Source organism: Vicia villosa, linkage group LG5 (assembly GCF_029867415.1).
Source record: "Vicia villosa cultivar HV-30 ecotype Madison, WI linkage group LG5, Vvil1.0, whole genome shotgun sequence".
NCBI classification, from domain to species: Eukaryota; Viridiplantae; Streptophyta; class Magnoliopsida; order Fabales; family Fabaceae; genus Vicia; species Vicia villosa.
In genome coordinates, this window is record NC_081184.1 from 281,400 (window position 1) to 308,613 (window position 27,214).

Here is a 27,214-nt window from a genome sequence, read left to right on the forward strand (position 1 = left end):
ATTTTTCACTATAAATAGAGGGCTTATCCTCACTTTCAAAACACACTAGAGAATGTATTTCTATATACTTTCTCACTCCATTCTCTTTATTTTATCATTCTTTCTTTTTCATTAAATTGCCTTAGTGCTTTTGAGAGTGAAAAATATCAGTGAGACATTTCTTGTATGTTCTAGTGTTTGGGGTAGTATTGTAATTTACCTAAGAGGATTTTTATCTCTTATGTAAAATATCTTGTGAGAAGTCATTGTTTGGTTTGTGAGCTTAGCCAATAAAATCTCTAATTTGGTTCGTGAGATTGTCCGTGAAAATCTTTGTTTAGTTCGTGAGCTTCACCTGGTGTAAAAGCTCTCATTTGATTCGTTAGATTATCTGTCAAAATATTTGCTTGGTTCATGAACTTAGCCTAGTATTAAAAACTCTCACTTGATTTCGAGATCAACAAATGAAATTTGACATATTCTATGTTAGAGAAAAGGTTATCAATAAGAGTCTCACTGTGTCACATATCCCATGACATGATTAGTGGACTCACATCTTAACCGAGCCTTTATGAACTATGGGGTTCATCACTCAGAGACAAGTTTAGAGTGGTTGACCAGTTTTTACTTGGTCAACCACCCTGAAATTGAAAGGGGTTATTTATAATATGAGTTAAGTTCCTTTATAATGAGAATTGTACCTTGGACCAATTCTCTTCCTTTCCCTCTAGTCAGAATTCTATTAGGAATTCAATTAAGAGTTGGCTATTATAACCAACTATAAATAACCACTTTGTAAACTGAAATCAATAACGAACTATTTTCAGTTTCTCTAACAAACTCTCTAGTCTCTCTAATCTATATTCTCCATCTCTTTCTCATGAATACCATCTTCTAACAAGGAAAATAAAGGAAGCATTAATTTGGGGTTAATTTAGAAGTTAGGATTTAGAGCTTATGATAAATCAATTTTTAAATACTGGATCAATTTGAGAAAAGAAAACCAAACATGCTTCATATATGAGAAATCATATTGAAGATCTTAAAACGTGAGTTTATTGTCTACAAACACTAAATCAAATTGGCATTATAAAAAGGGAAATTGGTTAGAAATCAAAACATGGAAGATCACAACTATCAACATATAAGTAATATGAATGAAAACTTCAACAATATATGTGGGAAATAGTCTTGACCGAATAAATTGATGGATTTTATTTGACTAATTCTTGGTTTATTTGTTTGGATTTGTCATTTTTGTGTCCACAAAATAACTTATCAGTTAAAATGCAACGGAAGGTAATGGAACATGTCTACGGTATTCAGCTAGAGCCCATAATGGATAAATATCCCTATACATTGGGTAGTGCAACATACAATTTCTCAAGACTACTCCTGTTATTTCCTGAAATAAGATGGAAAAATAATAATAATATGAGATAGACATTTTAACTAACACTCACACACACACACACACACACACACACACACACACACACACACACACACACACACACACACACACACATATATATATATATATATATATATATATATATATATAAAGTTTTATATTGTGAGTTAAGTATAAATAAGAAGCATACTATTAAATACATTAATGAACTTTTGATACTCCTAACTCTAAGGCTTTATTTGCAAGTTTGGAGAGGAAGGGATGGGAGGACTTTGGAAATAGGAAGGATTGGGTGAAAAGAATAGAAAGATTTTGAGTAGGAGGGTTTTGGAGGGTTTGGTTTTATTAATAACACCAAAACCCCATAAAATGGGGAACTCAAAAATTGTATTGAATGAGGGTTTTGGAGGGCTTACATAAATTTTCCAAATATGTTTTAGGTTGTTATAGTATTCTGAAAATTAAAAATTTAGTAATGAAAATGACTCTTTTATCATTCTAAACAAAATTATTTTTTCAAAAAATGTCAAATATTTTTCTATATTTTTTAAAATTTTTGTTTTTGGAAGCCTTCCCCTCCACCCCCCTCCAAACTTGCAAACAAAGCCTAAAACACTTATTCAACACTTCCTTTCTTGTTATCATTTCAATATGTCTATTTTTTGTCTATCAAAGTGTAAGGTGGATGTAAGTGTGTTTAAACTAACATTTTTCTAATAAATATCAAAAGATTGAGAAGAACCTGTTGAGGCCAATCACCATTTTCTAACTGGGAATTGATGAGCAATTTTGCAGCATTGTGAAGAGGATTAGGGTCTCTCTCTGCCTGTACATAAGAATTAGTAGGAAGAGAAAACTTATTTACATACTCATTGGTAGTTAGTTATGGCAATAAATTAGTATTTTGATTTTTAATTCATGACGATGTAGATATATAATCACACGGACAAACAATTAAATCAAACCTGACCACCATGAATTAAACCCATAAGAGCCCATGCAGTCTGTACGACATTTGATCGACTTCCTTCAAGAGGTACATACATCTACATTTAATTATTTAGTAAGACATCATCATTATTGTCAACTCATTTGGGCGAATAAGTGGTAACTAATTAATACTACTTCGGCCTTATTTATATGTAAAAATTCTCTTTCTAGGTTCATTGAATAATGAATGTATCTAGTCTACATTAAAGACAAGATACATTCATTATTCAATGAACCTAAAGAGAGAATCTTTGCTTATAAATAAGGCCGGAAAGAGTAGTAAATACACACTTAGGTACCTTTTTTGGGCATGAAAGATGGCTCTCCCCCCATCCACCATCTTTTCCCTGCATTGCGAGAAGAAATTCAACACCTTTGCGAATAGAAGCACAATTGGTGTAAGTATTTCCAGCAGCTGCTAAACCACCAAGAGCAAACCAAGATCCATATGTAAAGCAAATTCCCCAGTTTCCATACCATGAACCATCTTCTTTTTGTGCATCTTCAAGAAATCGGACTGCATTGATAATGAAATTTTCTATTTCGTTCTTCCTATACGATGGATGTAGCTTCTTGAATAGAACTAAAGCTTGAATTGCGGTTCCAGTGCATTCAACATATTCATGTTCAATTACAATATCCGCTAAAAATTCAATGGGATTGAGTTGCTGCAAATAAATAACAAAACTAATTATTTTTTCTTCTAATTATGAAGTTCATCAATGAATGAGTTTATATCAACACAACCTCTAACCATTCTTGACCTCCTGTTGGCTCCCAGACTGCCAAACCCCCATTTTTACCCTACAAACAGATAAAAAATTAATCATCATATTCATTTTCACAACCTTCGAGTTTTCTTATTAAAGATCACATAGAAACTTGAAAAGCTAGAAATTAACTAAGTAATTAATTAGAATTATACAGAAATAAATTTAATAGTACTTGCCTGAAGTGACATCAAGAGATTGACAGAATCAATTAACCTTTCGGTTTCCATCTTTTCCCCCACAATCTTTGAAGGTAACATTGATAAAAGTAGACAACACTGAAACACCCAAGAGTGTTACCTTTATTAATATAAATTTATAGTAATTGAGAAAGATTATTAACAAAGTTATTATTAGTTACCTTTAAACCTTCTGCAGTTCCATCAGAAGTTTGCCATCCGTGGTCTTTATCAGAGAAAGTCCATGAACCTTTAGAAATATGACGATGCATACTCTTAAAATCTCCAGAAGGATTCTCCGTAATCTATGACATACAACTATCAGTAACATTGCAAGATAAAGACAACACACAAACTGTTCCAAGGCTCTATGACCACTACCTATATAATAAAAAATGAAGGTACCATAATTTGTAAATATTCTTATTACTTTCTCTATCCTAAAATAGATTACCTTATCAAGCAATGTAGAAAAATCAAGAAAGTTTTAAAAATGAAAGAAAGAGAAAAATATTTTTACTCAAACACCTGTCATCATGCATTGGTCTATTCACCTTTATCATAAATACAAAATAAAATATATTGAATTGAAAGTGATGCATGTAGTATTAATTATATGATACATTCTTTAATATATATTTTTAAAAATAGATAAATTAGCAAATTAGCCTCTATTTACTTAATTTTGATTTTGTTGGTTAAATAAATGTGCGAATAAAAGGGCTCTCAAATATCTCATTAACTATTTTATGAATAAGGATAAACTTTGTTCATTTGAAACTTTACTAAGGGAGAAAACAAAGTGATTATTTATGTCATAATTTTTCATCAAAATTAAACATACCTGCGATTTCTTAATGAAGTCACGTCCCTTGGCAAGTGTCGGTCCGATTTCTTCCACTAGATTTGTGGCAAGCAAAGTTTGAATGGCCAATCCAACATCCCATTCTTGACTACCAAAACTCTGCATTATATTGATAGAAAAATTATTTAGTCAATGTATCATATCAATTAAATAAAAAATGTTAATTATATATAATAGAGAGAGAAAGATATATATATATATATATATATATATATATATATATATATATATATATATATATATATAAAATAGAGAGAGACCTGCATAGTCATTCCATCTTCTGAAATCCACAAGTAGTCTGATATCCTTGCTAGATGCTTTTTGAAAGCATCTCCATTTGGATCTTCCACCCAACAAGAAAGCATACATAGAACCTGATAAATATATACATGTTAATATCATATTTGAATGAAACTAAAAAGCTAATTTTTATTTAGTTGATGAATACATTTATATAATCAATATGTGTAACTTCCATGCTACTTACCTTTTCCACACATCCAAGAGTTAGGTATCGACTATTCTCATCTTCGTAATGAATATGCTTCATTGTAACTTCAAGTGCTTTCTTTCTTACTAAGTTATTGAAAGGCCATCGAGTTAGAAGCGGCTCAATGAATAAGTACAAGCTATCCCACATCAAATCTTGTATGAATGGATGTGGATAATAAAGATCTTCCTGTCAAATAAAATGGATCATTATCCCTCCTATCATATCATATTAAAGAGGATATGCAAATTCACACATTTTTGTTACTTAAAGATGACGACTCTCACCGATGAACATAAATGACGTGCTTTCCTCCAATTAATTTTTTTGTATGGTTGAGTATGGAGTTCTTCTCTCAACTGTAAGATGAGTGGTGTGATTGGACCCACAAACCTCTTTCCATACAAGTAAGACATAGGCATGTACACCGATCGGCAATAACACCACATTTTAGCTATAATTAATTATTATGAAAATGAGATAGATCAAACTCTCAATTCAAGTATCAAACACTGTATATGCAATAGTTCATTTCCATACAAGTAAGACATAGGCATGTACACCCATCGACATTAACACCACATTTTTGTTAGTGCAACAATCGGGGGAGGATCGAGTTCGGGAGCATTGTTAAATTCTGGGACATTCCGCTCGAGCAACACACCTTTGTGGGAGACACACCACTTCTCCACCTAAAACCTTAAGGGGATAAGTGAGTGGGTTCTCCCACTTATATATGCTCAAGTCACCACATGCATTTTCAATGTGGGACTACTATCCACACTCACACTTGTATTTACTCTCAACACTCCCCCTCAAGTGTGAGTCCACAATGCCCCCCTCAAGTGCAAACTCTTCTTCCACATACACTTGTGCCGCCGATGGACACACGAGACTCTCTACGCACATGCGGAACACATATCAACGACCATGTGGAGATACTTTCAATATAAGTAAACCGGTCCCTTTCTTGAACCAACGGATCAAGATACCATTTGTTAGCGCAACAATCGGGGGAGGGTCGAGTTCGGGAGCATTGTTAAATTCTGGGACATTCCGTTGAGCAACACACCTTTGCGGGAGACACACCACTTATCCACATAAAACCTTAAGGTGATAGGTGAGTGGGTTCTCCCACTTATATATGCTCAAGTCACCACATGCATTTCCATGAGACTATTATCCACACTCAGACTTGTATTTATTCTCAACAATTTTAGCTATAATTAATTATGATGAAAATGAGATAAAATAAACTCTAAATTCAAGAATTAAACATTATATATTCAATATTAGTTAATTTTATATATGTATTGTTGCATAAAGATTTTCATAACATAATCAATGAATTAAACCTGGATTGACAGGAAGAAATGAAGGAAGGATCCAAAATTCAGGTGGCATTGGGTTGGTTCCGCACCATTCAAAAATACCAAGTATCTATAAAAAAGAGCACATTCAAATTAATGTCTACTTATATGTGTCGTAATTTTAAGAACTTCTCGTAATATTCACACACAAAAATTGTATTTATAGTCCCTCTAAATAATTTTTCTATTTTGAATCTAGTGAAATATTAGATGTAATTGTCTCGTCTATATTCAAATTTAAAATTTTCTTATATACACATCTCTTCACATTGACGACTTTCTCATGAATTTAAAATTTAAGATTGTAAAGTATTAATACATTAAATATAATGTATTAATATTTTATAATCTTTATATTTAAGTTTTTTAATTGTATAAGTTAAATATATTTTTAGAATTGAATTCTATTAGTTCACACTCTCAAGCGTAAGATCTTAGATCCTCAACTAATAATATAAATTAGTTTTTTGAATTTTTTTAATATTACATAAAAAATGATACCTACCGAAAGCCAAATTTTCCCCCACGAAGGTATATGTGTTACTCCATTGTGTTGGCGAATCCAATGTTTTGCTCTAGCACAAACATTTTTTTGACCATCATCTGGGCTTTGTCCAAAAATTCGCAAACATATATAGTTGAGTGTGGTACAAAACATAGTGCTCTGACCCTCTATGTGAAGTCCCCACCCTCCATCTTCATTCTTCAAATGAAACAATTATTATAGTTTTCCGCATTATAGTCAAATAGATGAAGGTGTTGTTAAATTGAATGATCAAGTGTACCTGATGAGAATATATGTATCGAAGAATTTCTTTGCGATGCTCTTGTGAAAAAACCGAATCAAGATGTCCTGTAATGTACAGACAAAAAACCTAGAGATAGAAAACTAATTAATATTATAGCATTCCATAAAATTAATATTGATTAGTATACAATATAGTTTTATCAAAATTACTAAATGAACATGAATTTAAAAGACTTGAATTTTTTAAAATAATTTTCACTTATGTTCCTCTTGTAGGAAATAATAAAGTGATTAAATTCTATACAACTATAATAATATAAATTATATTTTTTGAAAAAGTTATATAAAGTGTTTTTATACTAGTATTCAATAAAAATTGTATTAATGTGTAATTTTTTCTTTGAAATTATTATTTTAGTTTTAAATCTTTAGTTTTTAAATTAGATTCTATTAATTAATTATATAGTTGAAAGATAAGTGTGAAAGTGTACCTCAAAATCTTAAGTAAAAAGAGAAGAAAAACATATTTCGAAACTATCAGAAATCAAAACTACAAAAAGTATTAGGAAAGTCGACGAAGGCGTCAAAGTCTCAGGGTGACGGTCCGAAGAGCTGACTATAAGTCGACGGTGGTAGTGCTCGATGGTGCTGGAACCGCATGCAATAAATTGACTAGGTTCATCGTCGAGTTGCGGTGGTTGGCGTCATAGCATCGGCCAAACATCTGTGGGAGTTTGCAAAAGTTGATAGAGGCGGTGGCCAAAGCCCTGCTAGTGACGGTGATAGAGCTTTGAAGGTTTGTAACAACTCGATGGCTATCGAACGAGGATGGTCCAAGAAGGTCGGATATCTCGAGATAGGTTGGTTTGATGATCTGTTCGGTGATGAGTGTATTATTGAGAAATTAAAATGATCATGATAATGGTGGGTTCTCATTAAAGAAGAATAGTTACAAGCTAGGTTCTTATATACAATCACGGTGACTTGAACCATAAGAAAGCTAGACCCTAACACATCATATTGGAGCTTTTAATGTGTAAATAATTCTAAAAACTAACTAATAGCATTCTAACAGATTTTCAAGTTAGTTGGTGATGTGTGAGTTGATTATCATCATGTTATAGATTGACATGATTTGCATGGTTCAATATCCCCCCACTAGTTGAAGGTAGATAGATGTTTATCATCTTTAACTTGACTAATAAAGCATGAAATGGTTGAGGATGAAGAGATTTTGTGAATAAATCTACAAGCTGGTCTTTGGACTTAACAAAAAGTAGTTTTAAGACTCATTGGCTTTGCTTCTCTCTAACAATGTGACATTCGATTTCCAAGTGTTTTGGGCGTTCATGAAAGACGAGATTCGAGGCAATGTATAGCGCACTTTGATTGTCACATTAGATAACAGGAGTTTTAGTACATGTGACATGCATATCTTTTATGAGGTATAAGAGCCAATAAAGTTCAGATGTGGCAGATGTAAGGGCTCTATATTGAACTTAGGATGAGGAACGTGACACAATCAATTGCTTCTTTGTTCTCCGTGAAATAAGGGATCGACCAAGAAAGAAACATTGGCTAGATATGGACCTGCGGGTATTAATGCAACCTGCCCAGTCAACATCTGAGTAACCATGTAACTACAATGCTGAATCTTTAGGAAGAAGGATGCCTCGAGCTGGACATGTTTTGAGATACTTTAAAACTCTACAAGATGCTTTGAAGTTAGTGATTGTTGGATTTGACAGAAATTGACTTCATTGTTGTGTACAAAATGTGTTGTCTGGTCGTGTTGCATTCAAGTATAATAACCTCACCATGAGTCTTCTATAGGAAAGAACATCATGGTAAGGAGTGCTCGAATCTTGCCTTAACTTCATAGTAGGATCAGATGGTGTTGAAACAGGTTTGCAATCGAGAAATCCAGAATCATCTATTAAGTCGCGGCAATATCATCTTTGGTAGAGAAGGATACCTTCTTTGGAATGAGCTACTTTTTTACCTAGAAAATATTTTAACTTTCCCAGGTCTTTGATTTTGAATGTATTATCCAAAGTTGATTTGATCTAATGAAACTCATTTAGATCATAACCTATTAAGATCACATCATTAACATAAACCAGTAATATTGTGATGGAATTGTTGTTGGCCTTCACAAAGTGAATGCTCTGAAGTAGCTTGTTTGTAATGATGCTCAACAAGGAATATTGTGAGCCTTTCGTACCATCTTCTACTAGCTTGTTTAAGTACATATAAGGATTTAACAAGCTTACAAACTTGGTTAGACTTGCTTGTGGAAACTCCATGAGGGATTATCATATACACATTCTCTTCAATTTCTCCACGCAAAAACACATTATTTACATTGAGTTGATGTGTATGACATTGTTTGCATGAAACTAAGGTAATGATGGTTCTCATAGTAGTGATTTTGGCAATTGGTGAGTAGGTATCAAAGTAATCAAGTCCCTCGATCTAATTATATCCCTTAGCTACTAACCGTGCCTTAAATCTGTCAATAAAACCATCAACAAGGTATTTAATCTTGTAAAACCATCTGCAACCTATTGGCTTAACACCCGGTGGGAGATCAACAATCTTCCAAGTGCTAGTTTTTTCAAGGGCTGAAAGTTCAAGTTGCATGGCTTGCTTCTAACACTCATGTTTGATGGCTCAGTGTATGTTTTAGGTTCAATGTTGGAAGCCAAAAACAATGCATAATGGGAATTTGAAGGTGACAAATATTCATGTGAAATGTAATTTAACAATAGATAAAGAATACCTTTAGAAGCTTGATTTGAAGTAGTAAGAGAATATAATCTTGTAGGTAAGAGGGATGATGTCTCATTCTAGAAGAGGTTATAGGAGGTGGTGGTTCATGAACATCAGTTTCTAAAGTAGAAAGTGGATCGGTTTCTAAAGTAAAAGGTGGTCGGATTTGTGTATGTAGGTTGTTCATCAATGATGTTAGGTATAATAATTGTGTTACTGTAGGGAGATTGGTCAGGTGATGATAGTGTGGGAGTGTTAAATGTATCATCATGTGGTTCTGTGTTAGGTTGGTCAATTGTAATTTGAGGTGAGATGGATATGGCATGACCATTTGATATGGCATGCTCAGTAAGCTTTTATCAGGTTTGGACAAGAAATATGATCATGAAGTGTGTAATGTTTAGTTGGTGGATTTGTATGGTAAGATATGCTCATGAAAAATGACATTATGAATACAAATATCTCATTGGTATGAAATTCAAGTAATATGTAACCTTTCATAACAGGTATATATCCTAGGAATATAAATTTCCTAGCTCGAGGATCTAGCCTAGTTCTATGAGCTTGGAGTGTAGATGTATAACATAAAGATTCAAACCTGATTATTAATTATATTAGTAATTATATTATTTGGTGTTTTTAATAATTATTTATTTATTTAGTTATTATGTGATATAATAATTATTTGAATATTTGATTATGTATGTAATTGTGTTATTTAGGTTAATTGAGTTATTAGAATAATATAACTAATTGGGCCTAAGTGTTATAATTATGATGTTAGAAAGATTGTGGGTTAAGCCCAATTGAGAAAAGATGGATAGTGAGATGGTTAGGGTTTTAGAGAAGTATTTTCATAACTTTCATTTTGGAAAAGAGGAGAAAGAGAGAGGAATAGAAGAAAGAGAAAAGGGAGGTAGATTCTTCAAGAGGGTGGATTAAAATTAAGAGGTAAGGGTTGCAATCCAAGTTCTTATAGTTTATATGATTGGGTAATGTTGTGTATGCTTTATATTTTTCAATTTCATGAATTTAAAAAGTGTTAGGGTTTATGTGAAATCAATTGGATTTTATTATTTGTTCATGTTCAATGTGTTGTATGGATGACCCATGGTTAGAAAAATGTTTAGGAACCTTATATGTGTGCTAAAATGCTATCAATTGATGTATAAATTGTATGAGGGTTAGTGGTTGTTGTATGAGGGGAATTGGAAATAAAAATGGTGACTTCTGAGTTCTTACGCAGTGTAGGTCGACCTACACAGAAGCATGAGTCGACCTGAGCAACCCAAAAAGGTATAAAATCCATTTTCCTTCAGCATGCGTCGACCTATGAGTCTTGTGCGTCGACCTGTAGAATTCCTTGCGTCGAGTCATGAGTCGACTTGAGCTAACCCGAGAGGGGTAGAAAACATCCATGCGTCGACCTATGAATCCCTTGCGTCTACTTGAAGATTTCCATTTTGACAGATTTTATAAAGACCATAACTTTTGATCCGTAACTCCGTTTTATGCGTCGTTCGAAGCGTTAGGAAGCTATTGTAATGTTCTATATGATGGTATATAATTGAATTGCAATCAATTGATTAATTATGATGTTATTATGTGGAATAAAATGTAATTGTCTTATGTGCGTTATGTTTTGGTATGTGATGAATAACAATTGTTGGAATACTTTGTGTAGATATATTCATGATGTTTGTGATTGGATCTATGATGGTTGTTATGCCTTGTTGCAATTGCTATTTTGTTATGTGAATCTTGTACAATTGGTGGATAATTCAATGTGTGAATTATTGAGGTATACAATATGTTAAGATTTGTGTGAATAATCTTAATTGCATATGTGTTGAAATAATTGTACATGCATTCATGGTTGGCTTTGAAATATAAGCAGTAAAACTTGGATTTACATGGTTAACTTTGATCCTCGATTGGAAATAGAGGTGGTGAAACTTTGGGTTCACAAATGAGACATTGATCCTTAATTGGAAATAGGCGTAGTGGCTTCGATCTTGTCCGGATCAGAAGTGTGGCTTGGATTCTAGATATTGAATCGGAAAGTGGTGAAACGTTGGGTTCACATTGGGTACCACATGCATAGAGTCATATGTATTGCATTGAGTCACATTGGTGTCATGTGATGTTTGAATATATGCAATTATGTGATTGTTATGTGTGTATGAGATGTGATAAGTGAATTTGGTGATTCATTTGATATGAATGGTTGTTGTGTTATGATTGTGATATATGTAATTGAACATACATGATGTAGATGTGAAATTATATGTACTAATGATATATGTGTATATGTGGATATGTGAATCATGTTTGATTGATGATGATACATGTGGTAAGAGAGGTGATAACATGTATACTTGTGATACTAATGACATGATTCCAATGATGTAAATATACTCTATTATGTTTTATAAATTGGGATAGAGATGAATATGTGCATTTGGTGATATATGTTCATACTTGTGATACATCGGTAAATTTTGTACATGTCTATATATTTGGAAAAACATGTATACGTGATTATGGGAAGATAACTTGTATATTTAGAATATGATTATGTTTGAATATAATTTTTAATTCGTGAATATTGTCGAAAAGGATATGTACTTAGAATCTATATGTTGGTGAAATATGATTATGTACATTGTTTAGTAATCATGTTTGATTATGTGGAGTTGAATGAGCTAGGTTGTATAACATGAACATGTGAATCTTGATTAATTGGATATGATGCATGTTTATGTGAAGAGTGATGAATTCTTGAAATGTATTCTTATTGTGTTTTACATTTCCCATTATTATGTGTTCTATAATAATTTGAATTCTTACCCTTCTGTTTGAATGTTGCCCTTTGTTGGTAACGCGCAGGTTTTTGAGGATATTGGTGCTTCGAATGAGGCTTAACTTAAAGATTTAGATCTCTTGTAAAGTGTCGTAACTAAGTAGTCATTTATGCTCTAGTCATATGTAACACATGGTGGATGATGTATGGGAATCATCCGATTTTACCATTTATCTGATGAGATGATTATTCCGCTGTGGTTTTGCATGTTGTTTTAAATCCCGTGTTATTTGGAAATGACCATTGCATGTTTAAAGATAAAATGTTATTTTATTGTGAAATATGTGTAACGCCCTCGTGAGATGCGTGCTTCTTTACTCTGATTTATGCAAATGTATGCCTTATTTGTTTAGCATAGAATTTGGGGTGTTACATAATGCCCTTAGATGTATAAAATTGATGTAACATGAACTTATTTGGAAATTGATGTAGCATAAAATTGATGTAACATGAACTCAAGAATGGTTAAAAAGTATATATGATTGTGTATGGATGGGATAAACAAGGGTGCCCAAATATAAAAGTGTAAAAGCTCAAATTTGTGAGAAGCAACAGAGTTACTTGAATGATAAGACAAATTTCTTTGCTTTTCCAAATGACAAATATCACATGTGGCATTATTATCAAAATCAAATGAAGATTACATTTTAGACATTTGAGCTATTCTCTTAGAAGATACAAGTCATAGCCTAAAGTGCCACAAGGCTGACTTGGGAATTACAATATTTTGGACATGTGGTGGAGAAAAAGTATTACTGGAATGAAATGATTTGGTTTATGGTGAGGACTTGAGTTGGTGATGAGCTTGGTGAAAGGGACTGGAATCTTTAGAATGAGTGTCCATTACTTGCAAAATATAGAATCCATTCTCTTGGCTATCAAACCCAATCATCCTCATTGTATTCATTTACTGCAATGTACATTGATCAACTGAAAATTTGGCAAAGCATTTCAAGTTAAAACACAATATTGAAATTGAAATATGATTCAATTTGAATTCTGGTGCATAGAGTACATGGTTAAGGTATAAGACAAGTGTGAAGCTAACATTACCAACAAATTGAACAATTGCCATTAGGAAGGGTGATTTCAATAATTTTAATTATGTAGTATGAGCTAAATAAGTTCAAAGATGAGCATACATGGTCATTTGCACCAGAATATAAGATCCATGTATGAGGGAAATTACTTATGTGATAAGAAACGTTACAAACAATGCCTGAAAGTTGATCATTTGAAATTTGGCTAGTGGAAACTTAATTGGTGCTGGAAGTAGAAAATTTTGTTACAACCTAATGAGTTGTTCATATTGAGCTTGAGAGGTAGGCATCTGGCTGCTTGCAATAGAAATATCTTGATTAGTATCAGTTGAAGAGTTTTCAACTTGACTTCCATTCACAAATGATTTATTTTTGTTAAAGTTGGGATGATCATGTTTTTTATAGAAGAAATCAACTGTGTTTCCAGTCCTATTGCAGAAAGTACAAACCCTAGGAGCACTTTTGGTGTTGTGAAGTCCGCCCTTATGCTTGTAATCGGATCTTTGAGTAGCATTTACCAAAATAGAGGCATCATCGACTGGTGTAAGATTCTTGTGGCGAACTTCCTCTTGAACCACAAGAGAGTAAATGTGATTCATAAATACTAGATGATCCATGATCAAGACTTGAGTTCTGACAACATAAAAGTTATCATTTAACCCATTGATAAATTGAATAGCTTTCTCTTGAAACCTATGTTCTTGAGCTTTACGTACTGCATTACATTGACATCTGTGAGCACATGTGCATATAGGCAAATGTCTATGAGAATTGATTTCTTCCCATAGTCATTTAATCTTAAGAAATTACTCCATAACAGATTTGGAATATTGCTTCAGATTGTTGATGGTAGAACACAAAGTCAAGATTCTAACACACTCAACTTTGGAAAACGTTCATGCAAGTCGTTCCAAGCATTAACAAAATTTTCATGAAAAAGAATAGTTGAAGAGATTTTTTAACTAACCTAATTGATGATCCATGAAAGGATGAGATGATTGCATAGTTGCCACTGATCAAAACTGAGGTGATCTTCATCTAGAGTTTTAGTGGATCCATCAATGAACTTCAACTTGTTCTTAGCTCCCAGTGCACGTTGCATGGATCTGTTCCAAGTGAGGTAGTTAGATCCATCGAGCTTTGGAGTAATGGTGACTGAATTGGGACATTCAGTCAGATGGATATAGTAAATCGAATCAAGATCAAGCTTGGAATTTGGTGCTATACGCGGAGGCATGTTGGATCGATGAGGAAGATGATGAAAATCAACAAAATCAGATGCGAAACTTTGAGTCAGATGATGAAAGAAAAACTGAGTGAACACCAACAATATGGGTGCAGAAACAACAAATAATAGAAATCATCAAGAAAAAATGATGAAGAAGAGAGAAACTTTGAAAAAAATTAAAGAAAACTTCAATTGCAAGATGAGGATCGAATGAGAAGATGAAGTTTATTCATTGATTAGGGCTTGATACCATATTGAGAAATCAAAATGAACATGATAATGGCGGATTCTCATTGAAGAAGAATTACAAGCGAGGTTCTTATATACAATCACGGTGAATTGCACCATAAGAAAGCTAGATCCTATCACACCATATTGGAACTTTTAGTGTGTAACTAATTCTAACAACTAACTAACAACTTTCTAATAGATTTTCAAGTTAGTTGGTGATGTGTGAGTTGATTATCATCATGTTCTATACTGGCATATTTGCATGGTTCAATACGTATTTTAGGTTTCAACAGTTATAAATATGTATTTTTACCACTTTTGTTTGTTAAGAGAAAAAGACAAATGAGAGATGTGATCATTCTAGCTAGAGAGGCAAGGGTAGAAAATCATTGCAGTTCTATAAATTGGAGAAACATTTTAAGGTATCTAAGGGGGTTTTAAACCACTTTTAATCATCTTGAATTTATGTGATTCAATATAGAGACTAGAAGAGATTGAGAAACACTTAGATATAAAATATATGATTTGATTTTGAGAACTTGAGAGACTATTTTCTTATAATTCATTCCTAATATTTTTAACAAATTTTAGAAGTATATTGAGTCAGAGAGCTTATCTCTCCCTAGAGTAGATCAGTTTGATCAAATTAGATAAAAAAAATCTTTTTTTGCCTCAACTTTAATCTCTCTTTTACTTATTATGGATTTGCTTATAATGTTTGACATGTTATTTTTTGTTTAGCCTATTAATTTCGACTGACATTGTTTTTTTCTACACATTATTATTTTTGGTGTGGTTGATATATTATCGAGAATTTTAGAAAGAAAAAATCTTGATGTGACTCAACATCTCAATTTCATGACAATAAGTTAAATTTTTTCAAAGAAACTTTCAATTTGGATTAAAACTCGGATACTCTTAAATAATTCACCCATAATGAAGTTTATCACTCACTTGAACTTTATCAATTGGTTGAATATAACATATAAAAAATGACACCAATTAAAAAATAAATCTTCATTATTATTCTAAACACAAAAAACATTTATAGTTTTATAAAAAAAACATTTATAGTCATTAATCTTGATCGAATACTAAAGAATTTTTAAAATCATAATAAGAATAACGTATTAGTGGTGGAAGGCTTAAAGGGGTTAGTTAGCAAGGCCGTGGAGAATAGAGATTTCGCGAGTTATGACATTAATGATAAATATTTCATCGACGTTCTTCAATTCTCAGATGAAAATTTTTTGGTGGGAGATGGTAATTAGAATTATATTCGGTTAATTAAATCGATCTTGAGGGGTTTTGAGTTTGTCTCGAGTTTAGGCATTAATCACCACAAAAGCAAGTTGATTGGCATCAACATTAATTCTAACTTTTTGGAGGTTGCTTCCTTTTTCCTTTCTTGTAGGTTGGAAGATAATGAGTTTATTTTTCTTGGAATTCCTATTGTGTCCAGTCCTAGGAGGATTTCTTCATGGAAGGGACTTATATCCAAGATGAAGAAGAGGTTATCGAGTTGGAAGGGGCGTGTCCTTAGTTTAGGTATGAGGATTACACTCCTTAAATCAATTTTGAGTAGTCTTGGCATTTTCACTCTCTCTTTTTATAAAGCGTCGGTGAAAATTGTTAAGGAGATTACAAGTATCCAAAGTAATTTCCTTTGGGGTGGTCCAGAGGGTTGCAAAAAGATCCATTGGGCGAGTTTGAAGAAAGTTTGCCTTCCCATTGTAAAAGTTGGTCTCGCGATTAGAAGAAAATGAGATTTTAATATGTCTCTTCTTCATAAATGGAGGTGAGGATATTAAAAGAAGAGAAAGCTTTGTGGTGCAATGTTTTGAAGACTCGTTAGGACGATATCAATTTGCAAGTGGTGAGTGGAGGGGGCAGGGCCGACCCAAACAAGCCGGGGGCCCTGTTATAAATTTTAAAAAAGGCCCAAAAAAATAAAAATTTATACCTAAATTGTGAAAATAAAAATTATTTTACACCTGCCTTTAAAAATTCGGTGTAAAATGTTTTCAAAAGAATAATTATTTAATACCTATTTTATAAAAAACAGGTGTAAAAGGTATTGTTTTAATAAAAAAAAAAAATGGGCCCCCAAAATTTTGGGGCCCAGCGCTGCAGCCCTTGCTGCTCCTGCTAAAGGCCGGCACTGGGAGGGGGAAATCCTAAAAGTAGGAATCCCAAATCGTCTTGGTGGATGAATATTTTATCTTTGGCGAATAATTTTCCGGAGGATGCTTTCATTATGAATTGTAGTTTCATTTTTGGAAACGGTCACTATACTTCTTTTTGACACTCTGTATGGTTTAAATTTGGTTGCCTTAAAGATTTTTTCCCCTTCTTTGTTTTCTATTTCAAACCCGCAGGAAATTTCAGTTGGAGGAATGAGAGGTTTGAATCGCGGTGAGTGGTTTTGGGGAGACTTCGGCATCCCTGTCCGCGATTGCCCAGATGTTGCTGGCGATATTCTACGGCTTCGGCATCTGATGCGGCACGCTGCTCCTACCATGGGTGACCGAGATACAATCGAGTGGAGAGCTAATACCGTTCAGTCTGTAAGGCATTTGCTTTGGTATGGAAGATGGAAGTGCCTCAAAAAATTAAAGCCTTTGGATGGAGGTGTTTCATCAACAGGTTACCAACTAGAGATTTATTGGTTGTTAGAGGTTTATTCTCTCTTTCTAGCAATCTTTATTGTGCTCTTTGTAGTCGTGTTGACGAATCTTTTGTCCATTCTTTATTGTTGTCTTGTATATCTCGTTTGGTTTGGAAGGAGGTCGCCGCTTGGATTGATTTTGTTGATTTTGAGGCGGATAGTTTCAAGGAGAGTTTTTTAAGGGGGTGTTCATTTTGCAAGCTTAAAAAAGTGAAAAGAGACAAAAAAGGTTGTGTTTGGTTGACAACTTGTTGGAGCTTATGGATTCTTAGGAATTGTATTATTTTTAGGGAAGATGTTTGGAACATGTTGGATGTGGTGCGGAACATAATACCTTAGTTTGGAGATGGTCTTTCATAGGGAAAATTACCCATTCGAATTGTAACTTCTACGAATTTAGCAAAATTCTTTTGTTTTATTTATCTTAGGTTTCAATTGGAGTGTAATATTTCTTTTGTCGAATTTTACCTCGTTCTTTTCTAAGTGAGTTTGAGAACTTTTGTTCTCCCATCAATATATCTTGCTTAAAAAAATATTTGAATAAGGGATGATAATTTGTAACTAATGTTTTTTTTTTTTTACAATTCCACACTTTGAACTTATACTTTATTACTTATAATTTAAGTTAGAGTTTAATGGACATGCACTATATGTTTAATAAAAAATCACCAATCTAGTAAATTATCCAAATTATTTTAAAATATCAATATGATTTAGTGGAATACACGTCGTTCATTGAATAATGGTGTAAATTTATTTTACATCGTGCATCTCCTATTTGCTCTATAATTTATAAGTTTATATTTAAAAAAAAGTCTAGTTGGGTTGAGTAACATTATATTTTCACTAGTTTGTAGTTTATTTTTACTGACTTATCTATAGTATCTTGTATAAGCTAATACAAATAATAATTTAACTATTTATTACTTTTTTTCTTTAACTTTATTTAAATTAAACTTTCAAATTATTAATAAAGAATAATTTTGAAATATAATTCATAAGTTCTTTATACATATAAAAGTAACATATGTATATAATTAAAAGAAATAGAGGGAATACTTACTAAAGGAGGAAGATAAAACAAGGGACCTGCAATTTGAGCAGGCCAATGGCCATCAGAGGACTGCAATGCTGCTAGATGATTTGCTCCTCTTTTTATAGTGCTTGTAACTTTCTCATATGTTATCTCTTCTTTCTCTTCTATCACCACACGCTCTAATGTTTGTTTGAAGTTGTTTTCTCTGAGCGCCTAAGAATATAAACAACAAATTTTGATTAATTCACACGTGATGACGGGAATCGATCAACAAAGTTGCAACACTTATATGAATCGAAATAGCATAAGTCTTTATGCGACTACAACGCAACAAATGTAACCGGTCCGATATGTATGTAGCTACCTGAAAACGCCAAAGGAGATCACTGCATGGCTTTACTTTGAAGCGGTTTTCATAGAAATTACGACGAGCTTCTTCAACTTGAGCTCTCTCTTCTTCAGTACCAGCTTCAGGATCATACTCCCATGTCTGTCTTCCTACAAAATTGTTTGTGCTGAATAAATATGGATCATTACATCCTTCTCCTATCTTCAACCTCCACATCTTTTCTTAAATTTCTTTTAGAAGTAGTTGAACTCAATATGAGGAGGACAGAGCCATTTCAATTACATCTAATTATAGCATTATCTTTTCAGTCTACTATTTCTTACGTTTTGGACCACACATACAATTTTACTTATTTTCTTATAATAAAAAATATTTTATATATATATATATATATATATATATATATATATATATATATATATATATATATATATATATATATATATAGAAAATGACAAAAATAGTCCGGTTCGGGGGTCAGTTCTGGCATCAAGTGGTTCTAGCCCCCTCCCGATCGCAGTTGCAGGGGATCGAACCGTGATTCGACCTATCAAGTCTAGCGCCAATCACTACTAGACCAACTATCGATTGGTTCCTCCATTATTTACTTTAATAATGGAAGAAAGAGAAAAAAAGATTGACACATAATCTCTCCCATTTATTTTACAATTTAATGGTTCAGATTCATTCTCATATTTTTATATAAAAATGTCATTCTCATATCCACCATCGTGTTTATTTTTTATTTTAAAAATGTTTAATATTTTTTATCTCTTAATTTAATTTTAAAAAAATTATTTTGTTAGTCAATTTAATCTATTATATTAATTTTTAATTTTAAATGTTTTTTAGGTGAGGAAATATTATTAAGTATTATTAGAACAAGATCATATATATGTGCATGAGTACATAGGTAGGTTGTTATTGAGGATAACTAACTCAAATTTAGTTATAACTCAATTTGTAATTTAATGAGTGAGAACGCCATGCAAGCTAAATTTAGTTACAACTCAATTTGTAATTTAATGAGTGAAAACGCCATGCAAGTTAAGTTTGCACGAGTCTTAACACTATTACAAAAAGCATATTTATTTTCGGACACAAAATATATTTCAACTCGATTACAGAAGTGAGGTAACGAATGACGATATAAAAATATGTCATTTTATACCTCGATTTTTTTAATACCGAAAGATAAGGTTATTTGTACATGGATTCGAACCTCAACTTGCGCACTTGTATTATTTTCAAAACTAGCGCATTGTACCTCTTGGTTTATCAATAAAACCGAGGGGTAAGATAAATTGTTTTTTTTTATAAAAAAACTCGTTACATTGTTTACACAAATATTAATAAATTAATTTATTTACAAACTACATTGTTTATCCAAAATATTACATTGTTTACATAAAATATTAAAATAAAAATAAATTTTTTTCAAAATTTAATTTTAGATCTCCGAATCATTGAATTTTGGGGTAGATCAAATGTTAGGTGCATGTATATTCTCAATGGATTTTATTTGCATTTGTTTCTGATATAAAAAAAGGGTTAGACTGATTTTCTGCTCAAAGAAATATTTAAGAACATAAACCTTAAACCCAAATAATTTTATGCTCTTGCAACCCATCATAGAGATCTTTTCATGACAAATACTCTTGCAAACCTTAAAGTGGTGGATGTAGATAGTTTCAAGCGCTTCATGATATTTCATTATTAATTTTTGATATTTAGAATGCTTTTACAATGGAAGTCTTTTACGTTTCACGCAGATCACTAATGATAGTGTCTTGGGCGTTGATAGTTATGAAATAAGAAGTTGAAGTTATATTCAATTGAATCCTGAAAAATTTGTTAAGAGACCCTAATTAAGCGTAAATTAACAGTGGAATATATAATTGGAGGCCCTTTTTATCATAGCTTAAACATAAAAAAATGTGAGACCCTGTACTGTAGGTCGTCTTGCACACCTTCAAGACGGCCCTGAATACAAAGATCCAGCATTACAAACTTTTTATTCTTTGCTTCCTTTAAAGACACCATCAAGAAAGCCAAACTAATAGAAGCTTACAAACAAGTAATTTTGAAACTAGCTAAACACTTCCAACCTTTATCACCTTACAAAGACAGTTATCAGTTGGTAAATATATTGGCCAGTTAGTATTTGGACAATCCGGATTCACTCGCTCCAACCTACAAAATACATAAATCAATAATAATAAAAAAAATAAGCAAATTTTTCATACTAGTTTAAGGAGTATGAAAAATCAAAGATAAAAATTTTACCTGTAATTAAGGAGGAAATGATGAAGATATACAGAAATTTCGAGTTTTGCTAAGTCGCTTCCGGGACATAGCCTACTTCCTGCTCCAAAGGGAAGATAGGTTCCTACCTTAATTGTATGATTCTGCATAATAACATATTTTTAAAATTGCTTATAGATTATCTAAAATGTTTCTAAATTACTATATTATTCAACTTACATCCCATCTAGATGGATTAAATTTTTGATGATTTGGATGATATTCAGAATTCATATGAAGACCTCTTATCCATACTAACACTCTCCATCCTTTCGGTATCAGATAACCATTGATGTGGACATCAGATTTAGCCTCCCGGAAAATCGAAAAGGGAAAGTTCACACATCTTAACATTTCATTGATTACCTTCAAACAAACACTAATAGCTTAGAATATTTTTGTAATATGATATTGTGCTACAATGTTAAATGTGATTGATACTTACTTTAGAAAGATACACCATTTTTTTTACTTCACTAAAACTCAATCGTTTCTGCGAAGCCGGTCTCGTTCTCAAGATTTCTTCTTGTTCTTCCTATAATATAGAGAAAAACAAAATATAGATATACATGAAACTTCTCTTTTTCTAATAACAAAACAACATCAAAATCACAAATAGTGAATATACCTTGGCTTTTTTGAGGAAATGTGGATGGTTTGTAAGATATATGATTGTCCACATGATCCCAGTTGCTGTAGATTCATGTCCAGCAGCTAATAGTCCTATCAATAACTCACTTATATCTCCATCCTCCATTTTTCTACCTTTCACATCTTTCATATCTAATAGAATATCCATCAAATCTTTTTTCGATTCCATATGTTCCCCATTTTTTATCTCCATCCTCCTTTCGCTCACAACAGGTTCTAATATTTTCACTATCTTCTCCCGTGCCTACAACAATAATATCATGCGAACGTAAAAATTAGATGTTTCTGCATAGCTATAAACTAAATTAACAGAGAGACTGAGACACAAATGTTTCTGCACAGCTATAAACTAAACTAACAGAGAGACCGAGACAATTAAAATGAAAGAATATAAAGTGTCATAATACCTTGAGGGCTTTGTGAAAAGTAAAACCTGGAACATTAATGGGAAGAGAGTTCAAGCCATTCATCAAATCCTCAAACAAACTTGAAATTCTTTTAATAACATTGTGATTAGAAGATCCCATGAAAACATGGACAATGGCTGTAAAAGAAACCTTCTTCACTTCTTTCAACAACTCAACGGGATGCTTCATGCTAGATACTTCTTCTAACGAATTTACCACAATGTCCTCGATACGTTTTAAGAACATTTCGAGTCCCTTGTGATCAACAATGGGAGGAGTAAATTGGCTTCGAAAATGCCTATGTTCGGCTTTAGATCCATCAACTGCAAATTTCGATTGTAGCAACTTTGAGACGGGTTTTGGATAACCAGGTTTGAAGTTTACATCATCTAAGAGCACTTTTCGACTCATCTCAGGCTCACAAATTATGATACTTGGAGTTCCTAACAAGTGATTTTTGTAGATACCATTTCGTCCATATCTGATCATAAAGATAAAAACAAAGTAATTAAATCACTAATACAAAATCAAGACCGTCTTTGAGGGCGTGCAAGACAGACTACCGTACATAATTTTAAAATTTCCACACTTATCAGGTGGTTAAATAGAACCTCATAAAATATTTATGTTGGTTAAACTATGGTCAGATAAGATCTCTATTTATTTTTCCACTATGAAACTACGACTAATCTATAGAGGTCATCCGAAAAAGTTGAGCCGACTCTGTGCATGAATACCAGGGATTAAATAAAACAAGATGAGAAATGAAAGAGACTCACTTGAGCATAATGTTGGTAATGAAGGAATCAGGTTGGCCAGTTTTGAAATGTTTGATCAAAGATAAAAGATTTCCAATAAGAGGCCATCCCATGTCACCAGGGGGCAAAGGTAATTCTTTGTTTCTTAGTTTGAGATGATAGTACCATCCATTCAACCTTCTCAATAATTTGGTTACAAAAAGGTAGCATGCTAACAAAGTTGATGTACAAATGTAAAACCATTGCATTTTCATCTATTTGTATGTTTCTACTCATTCCTCTCTATCTAGTCTTATATATAATAGAAAATATGGGTTAATTTAATCATTTTTTATTATTTATTTAAATAATTATTTTTACTTATTTTAGTAATTAACCTTTCTTTTATTAATTTGTATAAAAATTAAAATTTTTCCATTAACTATTTAAATCCAGATTGGTTTCCTTTTTTAATTGATTTCTTTTAAATTAAAATTATAAAAAATTTAAATTGATTCACTTCTTTTCCTTAGTAATATATTTTATCTTATTTATTAATTATTATATTTTTATTAGGAAAAAATAAAATTCAGTTTTTTTTATTGATTGTCTTTATTCTCTTTATTTTTAATTTTTAACTTCATTATACTTTTGTTCTATTTTTTTAAACTAACAAATTTTGGCAAAAAATTGCACAAAAACTTGGGTTAATCTAGTGATTTCACTTATTCATTTAATTATAATTGATTTTTTTATTGATTCACTGTATTCTTTTGTCTTTTAACCTATAATTATCGTTATTTTTTTTCTTAAATACTTCCTCTGTAATAAATTTTAAATAAAATTTATTTTTTATATTCATTGAACAATTGATGTATCTGGTCTATATATAAACAAGTTAAATCGATTATTCAATGAATCTGAAAACCAAAAATTGTTTATAATTTATTTCACAGGAGAGGAGTAATACTAAAATTATAATGCAATTTCTAGAATTTCTTTTAATCGGCCATAGGAACATATATAAATTGATTGAGTGCGTCTTCCAACTTTGTTGATTTGTTCTATTATGGAGGTGCTTGTGTATAATGCTAATAAGGTTGTATATTTGAGGGAGCAACTTCGAATCTCCTTCCTTTATTGAAGTTGTTGTTCCTTGGGAAGTTGTTATTTTGATATTTCCTATGCCTTTGTTGATTGCCTAAATAATTGACTTCTTCATTGACTGGGTGGAGGGGGGGGGGGGGGGGGGGGGTAATACTATTGAATACCGCTACATATTTTGCAAAATAAAATATGCATTTTTTATGGCAATTCATGCATTTCCTTTAATTGGTGTGGTAGTTTAAACAACTATTTTTCTAGCTCATCCACTATTTGTGTAAACAATTTGGTTTATGATAGAATAACATAACTAGTTTTCCACTCCATGATCCCATTCTTTATTTGAAAAAGATTTCTATTATGTTGTCCATTATGATCACTGACTTCCACTCTTTCAATGATTGTAAATTCATATTTTTCTCTTCTTGGCATAATAGAACCCCTTGCAGTAGCATCTAGCAACAAATTTGGGTGTTGTTGTAATACATTTCTAAAGATGTGGATTTGTCTAAGATCGTAAACAATGTGGTTTACGCATCTTCTCATAATGGGTTTGTACCTCTCCCATGTATCACGAAGTGTTTATGTTGCACATTGGGAGAACATAGTAATGGTTGTCTTTGCTTCAATGAATTTGTTATGAGAAAATAATTTGTTCAAGAAATTTTTGTCCAACGCATTATAGTTTTTCATCATCAATGTGTTGTAAATTTTAATTATATTTCAAAAGTTTTAAATAAGTTTAGTTTTAATTTTTAAAGTGACAAATATTTTAAAGAAAATTATTATTATTATTTAATTTATTTATAATTTATAACAATATTTAATTTGATTAATAAATATTTTGACTTGACTTAGTCAAAGTCATTAAACCTATTTCTCTCTCTTTCTTACATAAAGGTCTCTTACTTTTGGATTATATATAAAAAGATGAACAAATAACATGGATTAGAGAATTTTTCTTTTCTTCTGGTCACATCTTCCTGTTATCTTTAAGATTACTTCTTGTTGTTCTGATGCCTCATATTCTTATTAAGAATATGAGAAGAACCTGTTGAATCCTGGGGGATTTGCGCTTATGAGGCGGATAAATCCTTAAGGACAGTGTTCATACACGCCTCAGGTTTAGTTAACGTCTTATTATTCTTGCAGGATTAACATTTGTGATTGTGAGAAGATGTGATCGAGTTATGCTAGTGCTCAAATTCTACAACAATCTTAAGGATTTATCCTTTGTCATGGTTGATATTGTCAAAACTCCAGGTTCTATATTTTCAAACTCGTGTTATTAATTTGTTTCTGAATTTCTACTTATGATTACTAAAAAATACTTATAATTCTAAAGATGTTAGTGTTATTTATCACTAATAATATAATATGTGAAAATAATTTTGTTCTATATGATAAAAGTTAGTAAACGGTGTCTGTTTCGCTAGTTTAACATCGTTAGAAACAAATTGTAGGAATGTTATTACAATTATTCCATACATTAGTTACACACTGATCATATTTATTAAAATAAATTTCTCATGTGATTGTTACTTAATTGGTCTTTCTAATACATAATTATAACTTAATTGCTATTAATTATTAAATTAAATTAAATATTTGTTATAATTAATATTTATTTGATTTATTTTGTAACATTAGAAATACATTTATTAGTAAAGAAATGAAGGAGTATTCTTTTGGTTTGACTAGAGAAAAAAATTTAATATGGCATTATTTCTGGTTCGGATATCAATTTTCAATTTATTGGAAGATTGCTGTTTAATTTATTTAATGTTTAATTTATTTAATGAGTATTATAAAGTATTTTGGTGATGGTATTCAATCACATAAAATATTTGAAAAGAATTGTGAATTATAATATAATTTTGAGTTGATGAACCATTGTATTAAATTAAAACAATGATGATAATTGAATATGCATCAAATAAAAATAAATATATAAGTACATTTATTTATCTTTTATCGGATGAAAGTTGTCGCTTGAAAGACATTCAAGCAGACCTGTATAATAAATATTTATATGATAAATTTTTATTTATCATGATTGAGGGTGTTGTCATTTGATAATCATTCAAATAGACATGTATAATAAATTTATAAGAGAATTTATTTATATCTCCATTAAAATAATATTCTTGATGGAAGTGATGTCGCTTAGATATCTAAGCAGGCCTGTATAAAATTAATTGTAGAGACCAAATTTATTGGTATATAATTGAGTATATGAGATTGATTGACTTAGAGACGTCTTAGTCAATATTTATTTATGGAAGAAAATATGTGTTTTCCTAATTGTTGTAAAGTAGCTACTAAATAAACCTCTATTTATATGATGTCGGATCAAAGTGATCTTAGTCGATCCTCTGAAAAAGCCCTGGGAAGAAATTAATTTGTGACACATCGAGGGGAATTGGACTTAGCCAATTGAAATTAACAAGTGATGGAAACCCAACCTTTGTGATTGGAGATCCCATGAAAAAGGTTCATATGGGTAAGAACAAGTCACTTGTTAGTTCTGCTAGCACCAAAAATTATATAATTAATTTTTGCTTGCGTCCTTTTTCTATGATGTAATTGCGAAAGTGCTAGACACTGCATTACTGAGAGGATAAGCTTATGTAGCTTTTAATGAATCTTATATCCTTTATTGGTGGTGTATGATTTGCAGCATACACTTGATAAAATCACCTATATGAGTGTCAAGTGGGGCCGCTTGTATGAGATCTGGGCAAAATCTCTAGAGCACTCATGAAATAACCAGGCACGCGCATGGCCTATTAGCGCACCACAGCGTCAACAACAAGAATTGTGGGGGTGTGATGTGAGTGATTGACCTCTAACATACACTAAGTGATATTGGTTCATATAGCTTGCTACACCAATCTCATTGTATGTTAAGTACTATCATTCTAGGACTAGTTCATATAGCTTGCTACACTAGTTTGATGCATCACATTCATGATGTGAATCCAGAAAATTTTATTTATTCTATTTTTAAACTTTTGAA

The 27,214-nt window shown here is 31.8% G+C and overlaps 2 protein-coding genes and 1 long non-coding RNA gene across 6 annotated transcripts; all 3 read right to left on the reverse strand.

Annotated features, from left to right (window-relative positions):
- Positions 1 to 1,170: 1,170 nt before the first annotated feature.
- LOC131601057 (beta-amyrin synthase-like) lies at positions 1,171 to 19,296 on the reverse strand. Of its 4 annotated transcripts, XM_058872777.1 has the most exons (16): positions 19,008 to 19,295; positions 18,671 to 18,856; positions 6,843 to 6,932; positions 6,563 to 6,760; positions 6,043 to 6,127; positions 4,975 to 5,141; positions 4,685 to 4,876; positions 4,458 to 4,571; positions 4,177 to 4,296; positions 3,515 to 3,637; positions 3,333 to 3,431; positions 3,131 to 3,187; positions 2,683 to 3,051; positions 2,359 to 2,439; positions 2,136 to 2,219; positions 1,171 to 1,384 (listed from the first exon to the last, which is right to left on the reverse strand). In XM_058872777.1, the coding sequence occupies exons 1-16, from the start codon at positions 19,206 to 19,208 to the stop codon at positions 1,262 to 1,264; spliced, it is 2,289 nt and encodes a 762-aa protein (XP_058728760.1). In that variant the 5' UTR covers positions 19,209 to 19,295; the 3' UTR covers positions 1,171 to 1,261. The 4 variants fall into 4 exon arrangements, with proteins under 4 accessions (XP_058728760.1, XP_058728761.1, XP_058728763.1 ...); XM_058872778.1 differs by lacking the exon at positions 6,563 to 6,760; XM_058872780.1 differs by lacking the exons at positions 6,563 to 6,760; positions 6,843 to 6,932 and having other exon boundaries at positions 19,008 to 19,296.
- Positions 13,002 to 18,663, reverse strand: LOC131601058 (uncharacterized). The gene is made up of 2 exons (XR_009283573.1): positions 14,448 to 18,663; positions 13,002 to 13,370 (listed from the first exon to the last, which is right to left on the reverse strand). It is a non-coding gene; the product is annotated as an uncharacterized LOC131601058 (long non-coding RNA).
- Positions 19,297 to 20,882: 1,586 nt separating the features above from the next.
- LOC131606077 (beta-amyrin 11-oxidase-like) lies at positions 20,883 to 23,366 on the reverse strand. Its single transcript, XM_058878362.1, has 7 exons — positions 23,134 to 23,366; positions 22,355 to 22,835; positions 21,925 to 22,191; positions 21,742 to 21,831; positions 21,477 to 21,662; positions 21,279 to 21,400; positions 20,883 to 21,185 (listed from the first exon to the last, which is right to left on the reverse strand). The coding sequence occupies exons 1-7, from the start codon at positions 23,364 to 23,366 to the stop codon at positions 21,086 to 21,088; spliced, it is 1,479 nt and encodes a 492-aa protein (XP_058734345.1). The 3' UTR covers positions 20,883 to 21,085.
- Between the last annotated feature and the right edge of the window lie 3,848 nt (positions 23,367 to 27,214).